At 36.3% G+C, this 13807-nt stretch overlaps 1 protein-coding gene across 1 annotated transcript in view; it reads right to left on the bottom strand.

Annotated features, from left to right (window-relative positions):
- Window positions 1–1231: 1231 nt before the first annotated feature.
- LOC100619251 (protein mab-21-like 3) overlaps window positions 1232–13807 on the bottom strand; it is a 34867-nt gene continuing 22291 nt past the window's right edge. Inside the window, 4 exon segments of the mRNA XM_056800652.1 lie at window positions 1232–1398; window positions 1401–2250; window positions 2252–2357; window positions 12944–13029. Of these exon segments, the coding sequence (XP_056656630.1) occupies window positions 1289–1398; window positions 1401–2250; window positions 2252–2357; window positions 12944–13029 (1152 nt within the window). The 3' untranslated portion in view covers window positions 1232–1288.

Genomic DNA, 13807 nt, shown 5'->3' on the forward strand with positions numbered 1-13807 from the left:
AAGGAAGACAATTTTCTGATAGGCCACTATGCAGAGTCAGGCACAAGATACCACACAGAGACAAGCTCTGGGACTCTGGGAACTCTGTACCTCCAAAGAACTGAAGAACTTAGAGTCCTATGTACAATCTGGGCAATGAAAGAAAGGAAACACACACTGACTGGTTACAAGCGACTTGAGAAAGAGATGGTAGTTTTAGGCTGGGGTACCAGGGAGTGGTCTAAGAGAAGCTAAAAAGGCAAAAAGGGTACTTGGGGTTGGAGTATGTTGATTGGTAGAATTTTCCTGTAGATGTAATCCTAAAGGATTTCAGAAAGAAAATAGAATGTTCCAGATCCTTATGAAATCTCAAAAGTTTTATAAAGGAGTTATAAATGACCAATGAATGAACTAGATAAGGCCAAAATTATTTTTATATGAATAAATAAAATAAATATATACACTGGAAAATGAAGGTGAAATAAACCTTCATTGGGGAATAAAATGATTCTTTCAGATAATTATGAGTTATACTTTTTCAGAACCTACTGTTTGTCAAAAAATCACTACTAGGATAGCAGCCAGTTTCCACACCCACTCATCTCATTGATCTCTCATATATTTGCAGGCCATTGATATAATTCTTTTTCTTTCTATGGAAGAAGCTAAAGGAAGGGACTCAGGTGAAACAGAGATTAGTAAAGTACTGAGAACAGCTAGTGAAATATTAACACAGGTAGCTATTAGACATATTCTTTTCAATGATGATATAGGTAAAGTCTTCATCCTAGGTGCAGAAGTCTGCTTCTAATAACACTTTGGGCTGTTCAAGGGTCTTTCTACTGAAAGGGCATCAGTAGCTTCACAATATCCTGGAGAAGTAAGCATTGATAGAAGTAGGGATGGACAAATAAATGGCATGTCTCTAGTCAGTGAAATGGAAACACATCATATTACCATGATTCAAGTCTACAAGCTCCATTCTCCCCTCTCTATTAGGCAGTGACTAGACTGAGTAGGGGCAAATAAACACAGAATTATTTAAAAGTTCACAATCTTTAGCTTGTCCAGGCTCAGCTCCCAAGTAAGGTAGTTTAGAAATGAAATATTTGATCCAAACCAGGTAAGGTAAATGAGTGGGACTTTGTAGGATCCAGTTTTAAATGCTCTTGGTTTATGTTTCTTCTGATGTCAGGACTGAGGCAAAGTGGTCAGAGTTCTAACATCCACTTGAGTGAATCTCAAAGGAGAAGTCAGGCAAGGTCAAGAGGAATTGACCCCTGGAAGCCTTGGAGACCCTTCCTAGCACTCAGGTCCAGCAGAGTACTGGATTCTCTAGAAAAAGGGTCAGCTTTTGGGCTATGGCATCCAAGTCATTTATGCTGACATTCTGAAACATGTTGTTTCTATCAACAAAATATGTTTCAAGAAGTGCTGGGACACACACTTGTGCAGCTTATGGACCAGGCGCAGAAAGGATACTGTGAAAATTTTCCAGTCTTTGGCATGTGGGTACTTCTCACAAGTCCAAAACAGAACCATCTTAAGATGCTGAGATGTGATGATAGGTCTGTTTCCGGGACACCAAACATCCTCTTTCATCTGCCTCAGGACCTGGAAATATGTCTTTCGGCAACCACCGTCCTCATCTATCCCCTCCATCAGCATATACTCAGCTTGAGAGAAGTTCAATTGCCAGTGGAAACTGGAGCAAGCCATCAGGCTAAACCCAATTGACTTAACACCTTCTGCTTTCTCCCGAGAAGGCCACCGCTTCAAACATCGAGGCCACCGAGCCTTGTCACACCATTGGTTGAAGATCTCTACCACAGGAACCAATTCTACTTCCACCTGACATACTGATGTCTCTATTTCTAGTCGAACTGTGGAACCATAAGAGTCTAGTAGGTTGGCTTTTCTAGAGCAGCTGCAGGTCTTAATTGAGATATCCACCAGATTCTGGAACACTTGAAGGACCTTTGCTGGTATGATGTCTCCTTCCATAATCACATCCATTTCATGCCACTGCTGCAGAGACTTCAAAAACTGATTTACTTCCAGCCATTGGTACAAATCTTCAGGATCCCGAACTGGAGAGACCTGGGGAGAGCCACTCAAGGAATAATACCACCACCTTCGGTTCTGTTGCTTTTTATACCCAACCAATCCTTTAAGGGGGACTGTGATAAGGAACTGGTTAGGTGCCAAAACCTTTATGTTCTCATTGTAAAGGTCTGATTTAGAAATGGGTTGGAATCTAATGTCTTTTGAGACTGATTACTGAGGTCAATTCATGGATGATTTTCTTCACCTCTTCTACAGTCTTGGAGATGGTACTTTGTCTCAGCTCCACCTTATTCTGAAGATGCCCATTCCCTCTGATGTGATGTGTAGATCATGTCAATTCTTATTCATGAACTGCATGCACAGATACCATCTCCTGTCTTATGGAGACCACTGCTCAGAGCTAATTTGGAAGACATGGTACAAGGCAAAGAGCATTAACTAAATTCAAAAGATTGGAGATCAAATCACATGTGGGATCTTGGGAAACTCATCTAAACTCCATGGACTTCAGTGCCTGCCTCTGTAAATTGAGTAGTTTGGAATAGATGAGCTCTCAGGCCCTTCCAGATCTTGACCTATAATTCTATGATTTCATGTGCTAGTCAATTGTAAATGTTTCTTGATGCTTGGCTAAAGGCCAAAGAGAAGCTCTGATTTTAAATAGCATTAAAATCAGCAGGAAACCAAATATCCTAAGACTACAGTGATTGTGCGGGAATTCCAAACTTTTGAGTCAAAAGCAATGACATCCAATCCCTTCTCCAATCATGGATTCCATCTCCATATCTCCAGTGAATCATTGAATATCTTCTTCTTTTTTTTTTTACTTTTTAAGCATTATTTTATTTGGTTATTTACAAACATTATTCATTGGAAACAATGATCATTATCTTTTCCTCCCCCCCCCCCGCCCCCCGTCACCTTCCACCACTTCTCCCATAGCCGGCACACAATTCCACTGGGTTTCACATGTGTTCTTGGTTAATATCTTCTTAAAAACTCTACATTCAAAGGAACTCATTACTTCTGAAGTAACCCATTCCAATTTTGATCACTAACCATGAGGAAGTTTATTCTCTACCTTAATTGAAACTGATCTTGTAATATCCACACAATGCTTACAGTTCATTTTTGCAACTGGCTCCATGTGTCTGGGAAGCTGGATCACCTCTACCTGCTGAGAGGCCCTTTGCTAAGGACTAAGGTTATGCTGACCCAATGAGATCCAAAGATTGATGCAAGGGGTTTTCTCACAATTACGCATGTCAAGCAACCCATATGTCTTATCTGAAAATTGACCCCATATTGGCCAATCAGGTGACTTCTTCTATATTCCTTTGATTGTTAACAGAAATGAGGGTGGAATGGGATATCTCTTTTTCTTATTCCAGGGAATTGTACCTATTTGCTCTCCCTACCTTCCCAAGTTGGTGTATGGGGTGCTCAGGGAGGGGTAGTATCTCTGGTATGGAGGGCTTGTCGTGCCCTCCTAGGGCAGCTCTCCAGCCTCTGACCCCCACCTGACACCCAGCTCTCACTTGTGGCTTCCAGTAGCTGCTAGCATGCAGCAGCTGCCACACCCCTGGCAACGGCTTCGACAGGCCGGCTAAACCTTGTGAGGGTAGCCATCGGGTCATCGACCCCTGGTGAACCAAGGCTTTGCTCACCCAGCATGTGAAGACTGCTTCGGCGGAACAGAAGAAACCAATAAGAAGGTTCAATGGCTGAGATGGCGACGCAGCAAAGCACTGTGGAGTGCTCAGGGCGTGTTGGAGCACAAAAGACAACACGGCCATCCAATGCAGCTGAGGAAGTCTCCAGATGTAACGACTTTTCATGCCACTGGACCCAGGCTTCCAATGCCGAGAGAGTGGGACTGTCTCTGTGCATCGACTTTTCCACTTAAATCTCCTTCACGCACAAGTGTCTTTGTGCACACTCATCTATCATAGATGAAAGTGCACAAAGACAATCGTCATCCTCAGTTACCAAGAGACTACGACTACTACTAGGATACTGAAGTATATATTCATATATTTGCATCTGTGTGATAGCTGGACTACATAATGAATACTAATAATAGCATTTATATAGTGCTTTAATTTTGCAAAGAACTTATATATTTCAACTGTCAACTAGAAAATATAAAACCTCCAAAACAGTTACAAAGAAAATGTCTTTCTAGGATAACAGAGACAATGCTCTTATGGCCACCACACAGTCATGTGCACATACACCAGTGCTACACTGAGCTAAAGCTTTGAGACTCTGAGAACAATGTCTCTAGGAAAATACACTATGAATGATAATTTCCCTTGAGTGAATTTACATCAAACTGAAGAACTCAGAGTGTTATATATGTTTTAGGGAATATAATCAGAGAAACAACTGACTAGTTACAAAGGAGCTTGGGAATGAGGCTGTTGCCTGTGGCTAGGGTATCTAGGAGAAGCCCAAATATAATAAGAGAAACCAAGAAACCAAAAAAGGGTACTCAGGGGTATTCCAATTCAAGGAGCATGGTAGATTATTGTTCAGTCTAGAACAAGAATCTATCTGGTAGTTTCTTGAAGGTAAGTTCCCATGGGAAAGAGCAGTTAATTTCTCACTCAGTCATTTATAATTTATGTTACCTTGGTTAAGTCATTTAACTTCTCTAGCTCACATTCTTTCTGTCTATATTTGGTCAGGTTCAGTTCATCTTGATTTGATTTTCTTAAATAGAGTTCCACTTTAATGTATAACACATAAGAGTTCAGTATGTCCATTAAGATAGTTCTCTTTCATTTCATGCTTATTTTTTGTCTTTCCTCATATTTTGTCTTTAAATATTCTTATGGTGATCAAATGTATTTAGGTTTCACATTAAATATCAACATTTCAAAGTGCTTTCTCTTTCCTTTCTCTCTCTTTCCCTCTCTTTCTGATACATAATACCATATTTCCTTTAAAAATCAAAGTATGAAATTCAGACATTTTATTATAACCTGAGGCTCAAACCTAGACATTTCCTGAAGACTTAATTGTGAAGAAAATGTGTACTTAATGTTTTTTGCATTTGTGAAGAATAGAACTGAAAAGAGCTGGGGGAGGGGAGATTTTATTTTATTTTTTTTTAGTTTTGGACTTTAAGAGAAAATACAAGAGGTTCCAGACTCTCTTTAGAGAGGGATCTCAGGAGAGAAAGATTTTATGAAGAAGCCAGCATGTAGAAAAAATAATTCCGTAAGCTTGTGCTTATTTTTATATTGCCACACAGAAAATTTAATGGAATTTCCTTTGGAATGAGATTCTGGTCTCCTGTCTCTGCATTCCTCTTTCCATGTTTCCCTTTTTCTGCCTCTGATTCTGTCTTTTCCCAACCACTCTCCTCACTTATTTCTCCCTTGATGCCTACTCCCCACCCTTGGTGAAAGGACTCACCTATTCTGTGCATTGGTTTGTATCTTCAAATCTGCACATCTTCTCTAATTTTTGTTTCTTATCAATTTGATCAAAAGTGATAAATCACTATGTTTCATTCTTTCAGTTTGCCTATCATTTTGTGGGAAGGGAGGGAAAAGCCTTTGGAGGCAGTATAGGACATTCCTTCCTCATTAACAGATAGCTATCAATAGGATTATGGTTTGAACTTAAATGTTACTTCCTATAGACCTGTGTTGGCAAACCTATGGCACATGTGCCAGAGGGGGTTGCTTCCTTCCCCTTCTTTATGTGTGCCTGAGGACATTTCTCATATCACTCACCCCTCTACCCAGAAGCCCAATAGGAGTGCTTCTTCCTTCCCCTGTTTAGGGTGAAACAGGGAGCTCACATGCAGTGTGAGTGTTCCAGTTTGGGCATTCAGTTTCTAAAAGGTTGACTATCACTGCTATGGACTAACAAAGCTTAGAGAATGTGGAACAGATAGCTATAATTCCATTCTGCTCCCACTATCTGAGAAGAGTAGAATAACGAGAGTCCTATGCCCTCTTTTCCTACTCCTTTCCAGGCAGGAATCCATCTTCTTTAGAGAGAGACAAAAAGGCCTCAGGAAATACCTACTCTTGCATTCAAGAGTTACATTTAAAAAGACCAGGGTGGACATATACATTACCTACATTGACCACATACATAATCTGTATGTGGAAATTATAATTTATTATTTATGATCATAAAAATATAAAAATATCATACAAAGTATAAATGTGAATTTTAGATTTTCTCCACTTTGCTTAGTCTTAGAATTCTAGCAACCAGGAATGTATACACCCCTTCTTAAGGATTAAGTGTTGAGGAGGATGGCCTATGACCAACATGTGCTAGCAAGTAACAAATAAGAAACAACTGACAGATGCTCTGGGTTGTCCTAAGTCAAGCTTAAGCTACCATTGGTACATGTGAGATGCAGGAAATGATGTAAAGAACAGTCTATATATTTCACGTCACTTCCTCTCTCCAGGTTCTCACTCTCTCAGTCTCAGAGACGTTGGGCTCTCAGAGACATTGGAGTTTTTTCAACTTTGGGGGCTCATGGTGGCATTCTTGGTGTCTTGGTGGGTTTTGGCATTTGTAGCTTGGCATTGAGGTGACTGATTCCTCCTTTCTTCCTTTCCTTGTCCTCCAAGTCCTATCTGGCTTTCCAGAGCACTCCAATTCCCTTTTTTTCTCTCTTCTTAATTTCTTCCCTCTATTGTAATTAAACCACCATAAAAATCCCAAGCTGACTTGAGTATTTTATTGGGATTGAATTTTAATCCCTGGTAACCACTAGTATAATATATTCAGTCAACAACCCTAATTTTACCCTTGCATAAATAAGAACATAGTTTGCTATTTGTTCTTTCTTGCCATAATCATTATTTGGTATGAGATATTTAACTATGATGCAATCAATCAAAATATAGTGAAAAATACAGTAGTCATAAGTAAAAAAAAAAAAGGCAGTATTGAACAAGCAGTTTGCCCTGCCTTGACACATCCTTTTCTTTTTCTAAACATCTTTATGATTGCTTAGTTCAACCTTACAACAAAATTCTTAGACATTCTCATCATTAAATATTGCTTCAATATGATGTGGTGGAAAGATAAAAGTGAGAATGCTATTGGGAAATAATTAAAACAGCAAATAAATGACTCAAACAGTAAAGAATTATCTCCACTGGTGCAGATATATAAATGTAGTGTTATAAAAAGAAGATTTATTCCAAATAAATTCCCTAAGCCTCCCTAATTTTTTTAAACAAGAGGCTGGACAGAAAAAAGTCACTAAGGCTAAAAGAAACAACTTAAAATAATTGAATATATACAATATATGGAAAGCCATGCTTCTGCTTATGTCTCAATATTCTTTTTATCATGAACTAACTAATCAAAAGTATTATTATTTTTAAAAAGAGCCATAATAAATCAAATCAAACACCTAAAATGACGCCTTTGTGTTCTCTTCAATAAAGGTTGATTATTATGTGGTGTTGACACTGCTGCCATAACTGGGATGGCTACTTGAAGAACTACTCTTTATTTCTATGCAGAATAAATAGAAATAAACAATTATTCCATAAAGTTATTTTTCTTAAGTGGAGACAAGATCATAATAATCTTTAATGCAATTGGAAGATAGATATTTGCTATTTCCTTCTACCTTGTCTGTCCTTCCACATTTATAGCTGGATTTCTTTAGATTTTAAAGTGATTTCTATAACTAAAAGTCCTCTATGAGAGGACAATGATCCCTAGTGGCTAATCCTTCCTTTAATATTTTACTGGTTATTATTATTTGACAGTCTGCCAAGAGCAAACATGGGACACAGAACTGGTGACTATGAGATATCAAAAAGGAGAAAAGGGGAAGTAGGAAGGCATATAGGCAAACAGATTATTTCATAATTTCTCTTGGAATCCCTTTGGCACTGAAGATGACTGATCTTTTTTAAAAAGGTATTTTTCATAGAAATTTCTGAAATCTGTGTATTACCTGGTTCTCAAGCCAGGGCATTTTATTTTCTCATTTCAGTTTGCATAGCTTTTTTTTTTAAACCCTTACCTTCCATCTTGGAATCAATAATCAATACTGTGTATTGGTTCCAAGGCAAAAGAATGGTAAGGGCTAGGCAATGTGAGTCAAGTGACATGGCCAAGGTCACACAGCTGGGAAGCATCTGAGGCTGGATTTAAACCTAGGACCTCCCATCTCTAGGCCTGTCTCTCAATCCACTGAGTTAGCCAGCTGCCCCCTTAGTTTGCATAGTTTTTGAATCACAAAGAAATTAGCTTTCTGTCTCTGGACATATAGAACTAGAGACTAAGTGATCATTTGTCAGGGACCATAGAGAAGGGATTCATGCATCAGGTATTAGTTAGATTATACTTCTCATCCATTTTAACTGTGGGATTCTATGATTTATAAGACATGGAAGTATCATCAGTCACCTTACTTAGTTTTCCTGAATTATAATCAACACTCTTCCCAGAAAGAATCCTTTAAAGGGACTCATCAACGAGAGTATTTTAATGAGAATAATTGTTAAATTGTGATAATTGTTCCATTATGATTCTTGAATTTTGGAACCCTTACATAATCACAAACATCATTCCAAAATCTTAAAATTTTTGAAGTGTACACAACCAAGATACAACAAAACAGAAAAGAGTAACATGTATCCTGCTTAAATGTAGAATACCTATAGATGAAGAAATATATGTGCATAAGTGTGTGTGTATCTGTATGTATCTTCAAAAAATGAAGCAGTATAATTCTAGAGATTCGGGTCATACAGATATAGTGACATTTTTATTTTCATTATTAACTTGAGTATCAAACAATTATGATCTGATGTTTGTGGGGAGAGAGGTAGCCACATTAAAAAGTAACTAGGATAATCATATGCTTTCTAATAATGTAAAACTAACTTCTTAGTAGAAAAATAAGAAAAATAAAGAGAGAAGCCAAGAGCTATTACATTTACCAACCTCTGCTTTATGAGATATATAGTTTTTTTTTATTTTAAGGTGCTGATATGACATTTTCATTTGTGATTGAAGAAAAAGAGGACATTAGCTTGTTATTACTAAGCTTTCCCATTCAAACACTGATTACATAACTTAATAATGACAAACAGACATAAATTGTTTCTCTCATTATTGCTAATACAGTATGTGAATCAAATAAATTGAACATTACTTACACAGCCCAATTACTAATAATAAACATACTGAAGACATTTATTTTATTTTTACATTACATGCAAGTAAGATTCTATTCAGACATCTATTTTAAATGTTACTATATTTCCCAAAACTACAGATATGTAGTGTAATTGGTTAAACATAAACATATAAATATTGGTTAAACATATAGTGGAATCTCATTAACTTGGACTCTGATAATTTAATATTTTTGATCGATATCATGAATTGAATTCTCATAGATAGTAGTCCTTAAACTTTTTAAAAACTTTAAAAAAATACCGTCAGCTATGATCCCCATTCTAAACTTTCTTCTCTTTCCTTAAATCCTCAGTCCTATTGTAAAATGAACTACTGTTTTAAAAGCTGACCTCATCTCTTACTCCACTAAGAAAACAAGAAAATTTTTCAGCTCCCCATCATTCAATCTTTTATCCTTCCAAATTTGTATCTTTACCTGTCCTTCTTTGAAAAAATCTATGTGGTTGAGGTGTCACTCCTTATTGTCAAGGTCAACTTTCAACTCAACTTGTCAAGGCATCATGCCATGATGCTATTGGTCCTCTTAGAAAATGAAAGACAAACAACATTGTTTAGGAGTGGCTCCAAAGGTTTTGCACTGAACTTTGTTCTTTTATTCTCTTTAACTTGATGATATTCATCAATTCCTAGAGATTCAATGATCATTTCTAGGCAGACAATTCCAAAATCTGGTCCTAATTTCTTTTCGAAATTCTCACATTACTTTTGCTATTTGTTTGCTGGGCATCTCCTCTTGTAAATTCTGTCAACATCTTGAAATCAACATGTACAAAATAAATCTCATATTTTCCTTAAACTCATACTTTCTTTCAAATTCTATATAAAATGATTCTTATTAGATAACTACATTGAGTTGATATGTGATTTAAATTTGAATCAGTGATTTGATATTTATTGGTATCTTTCTCCATGAACTTACAATTTTAGTTAGGGAGAAAGGTTTGTAAATAATAGAAGTTTACAAATATATATATATATATATACACATATATATAGTGCTTTAGAGTATACAAAGTTCTTTCTACATGAAACTGTGATGAGTGAAGTTTTACACATGTGGAAGATGAGGCTTCAAGAAATTAAAATTTTTTCAGAGTCTGATAAGTATAAATGGTATAGCTGATATTTGAATTGAGGTCTATGATAAGGAAACTAGGTTTAGTAATAAACCATGTTGAAATTCCAGCTTCATTATTTGTAGCTTGTTTGATTTACAGCAAATCACAACTTCTCTTGTCCTCAGTTTTCTCAATTGTAAAATGAATCAGATGGACAATATGAACTTTATTCCACCTTTATCACTAAATATATGTTATTAACTTAGACAGACCTTCTATGCTATCCTGAATGCTCTGTTCTCTCTATAAAATAAAAAAAAATGTATGTTTTTTGTGCCGCACAAGTGCTAAATGCAGTAAATTCAATAGGAACTCAGTGGAAGAAAAGATCATTATGGTCAAAGAAAGATTCATGGATGGATATGGGAATGAGTCAAGACATAAAAGGGAGGAATTTGATATAGGAAAGGAGATGTTTGGCGTTATTGGAGACAGGAAATATGAACAAAGGTATAGAGTTGAAAATGCACATGAATTTTCAGGATTTGAATGAAGGGGGCAAGAGCAGTAATGTGACATAGTTCAAGATATAACTGATAAAAATTTCAACTGTTATGATGTTCAGTGGGAATGGAATAGAAGAAATGAACACAAAAATTCATTATACCTGAAATATATGCAACATTTGGAGGATGATAGACAAATTGGCAATATAGAGAACAAAAATGAGCTAAAAGACAAAGATCAATCTAAGGTTTTAAAACTGAAGAGAAAAACAGGATTACTATTGGTAAAATGGGGAAGCCTAGAGTTTGTTTCTGAGGAAAGATAGTCTCTTTGAAATTTTAAAGCTTCCACATGTACATAAACACATACATGCGTGCACACACACATATATCCATTCATAAAGAGATTAGGGTAGGAGATAAATATATATATATATGTAAATCTCAATTATTACACATACTTAAATATAATCATGATATTTATTGAAAATAAAAAAAAGGGATGACTACATTTACATTGTTTTGAATTCTGGAAATATACTTTCAGTATACTTTATGAGACATCCAAAATAAGATGAATAGTACATTTACCTAATCATTTATATATATATATATATATATATATATATATATATATATACACAGAGTAGATATAGAACATAAAGTGACATATAGTTGGAATTGCAGACCATTGACTTAGTCCTTCAGTATTTATTTTGTTTAGATAGAGCATAAACCCATTAATCTAGGAACAAAATTGATAAGAAAAAGTAGACTAGGCTGGATCTTTCAGAAAGCTGTGCAGTTCATTTGATGATTCCAAGCTGTACTCTGCCACAAAAGCTTTTAAAAGCATTATAATTGTAAATTTTAAAAGCATTATAATTGTAGTGGGCCTAAAAGGCAATGGAAAGACACAAAGTCTTTGTAAGTAGGGCTAGAATGTATTTTCATTGACGTCCTTTCACTAATATTTCTCTCTCTCTGTGTCTCTCTTTCCTTTCCTTCCTGTATTTTTGTCACAGAAATGCCTTGTTTCTTCTTTATTCATAAAGTAACAGATATATCCAAAGGCCACTAACACCACAGGAACATATTGAATCTTTTCAAATATCCTAAAGAGATAATTAAGATTTCTTGTGGACAGCTGGGTGAACACTGAATCTTCCCTGCCCAGCTGTCTGCCTTGCCCAAGCATTCTCCACCTAAACAAACAAAGGATAAGGCATGTAGAAGGGGTAAGAAAAGTAGAGTCGAATGAACTCTTTCCTGATAGCTTTCTCTTTTCCACATACCATTTAAAAAGCCTAAATCAAATGAAAATCTCTAATACATCCCAGTTCTTTGCTTAACATAAAAATAACTAGATGTACAAGGTCTAAAATAAATCAGACTTGACATAAAATAATTGCTTATAAAAATGTATCTTAAATTGGAAACATGAGACCAGTATAGCTATAGGTACCATGGATCTGAACAACTAATCAAAAAGTAAATTAAAAAAAAATTCATCAGAGACTCTCTTCAATATGGCTACTATGTCAACTGGTGCAGATTTTAAGCCCTCCACATCATCTCACTTTTCGGTGACTCTTCACTGCATTTATATACATACCCCACTGGAAATGACCTAACTATATACGTCTTTCCCGAGGTGTTTGATGGCATGGAAGTTCATCGAGCACTTAAGCTTTCCAATTGCTATCCTTGTTATATGGCAAGATGACCTCCATTTTCATTCATATATTCCTCTGATAACATTTTATGACACTTCTATGTGGTTATTAGTGACACTGTGCTGTTTATTCTCCATGAGTCTCTACATTTCCTTTTGAGTCATTTGCAAGTTGAATTGTTCAAAGACTGTGGCATTCTGCCTCACAACTGTAGAAGATTACTAGAAGAGTATAGCTGCTCAAAAGCTGGGCTTTTCAGAGATAATTTTGGAGGCTTTTGAAGCTTTATTATTTTCAAAAGACGATTCAAACTATTCATTTGCTTCCTCTTAGCTCAATTAGCTGTTCAACTTTAGTGTCTATTAAAGTATATTTACTGATGGATTGAATCTATATGATACTCATTCAGCTGCAAAATTTGGACTACATTGCCAGGTCAACAAAGCACCCTCTAGATGCTGAAATACTAGTATACCAAGCTACATTGTGAACCTTTTGACATTCACAAGGTCTCAGAGGCTTCTTTCTCTTCACCTAAAACATAAAAAAACTTCAGAGGACAAGGACCAAAAATCCTACCTACACAGCATCCTAAGACCGCAAGGTAGAAATCTTCCCAGGCTTTGCCTTTATATTATTGTCTTTCATCAGATACTATCATTGAAGTAATCAGATGAGACAAAAAGAGAAATAGCTATTTAAATACTTCCACAGCCAATCAATCAGCCTCCTATTTGGCACTTGCCAATCAGAACTAATTATAGAATTTCCACATCTCTAGCCCTTTCAACTTCCACAACATTATCATCTTCCTACAAGCAAAATTTCTAGCTTTCTCCTCATGGAGAGACACTGTTTTTGGCACTCAGGTAACAGAGGTTGTCCAGATGTGTGTACAGAGTCATCTTTTCTAATTGCGCCCATTTGGGATATGTCACTGAGGTGTTTTGAGCATAAGAAATCCCTGAGCACTTCTTAGCAAGTATGATTCAGTACCTCAGGGGGTCTGAGCTTTGAGATGAGGAAACAAGCCCATTAGTCAGCTGAGCAGGAAATGCTGATAACTGAGTGGATCTTTAAAGTAGAGTGGTTCTGTCCCTAGTTTGTCTTTCTTTATTCTGTTGACTTTCCTGTGATTTCAAGTAGATATATTTTCCTTTTTTTTCAAGTAGATATATTTTCCAGGAAATTTCCATTGAAGAAGTTGGGGAAAGGGGCTACAATCCTTTTCCCGTCCCTGATATTATGTAACCACTCCTATGTAGCAACTAGAACATGGGAACACAAATAGGAAAGCTGGAACTAACGCCTA

The sequence above is a fragment of the Monodelphis domestica genome, chromosome 5, assembly GCF_027887165.1.
Source record: "Monodelphis domestica isolate mMonDom1 chromosome 5, mMonDom1.pri, whole genome shotgun sequence".
Lineage (NCBI taxonomy): Eukaryota > Metazoa > Chordata > Mammalia > Didelphimorphia > Didelphidae > Monodelphis > Monodelphis domestica.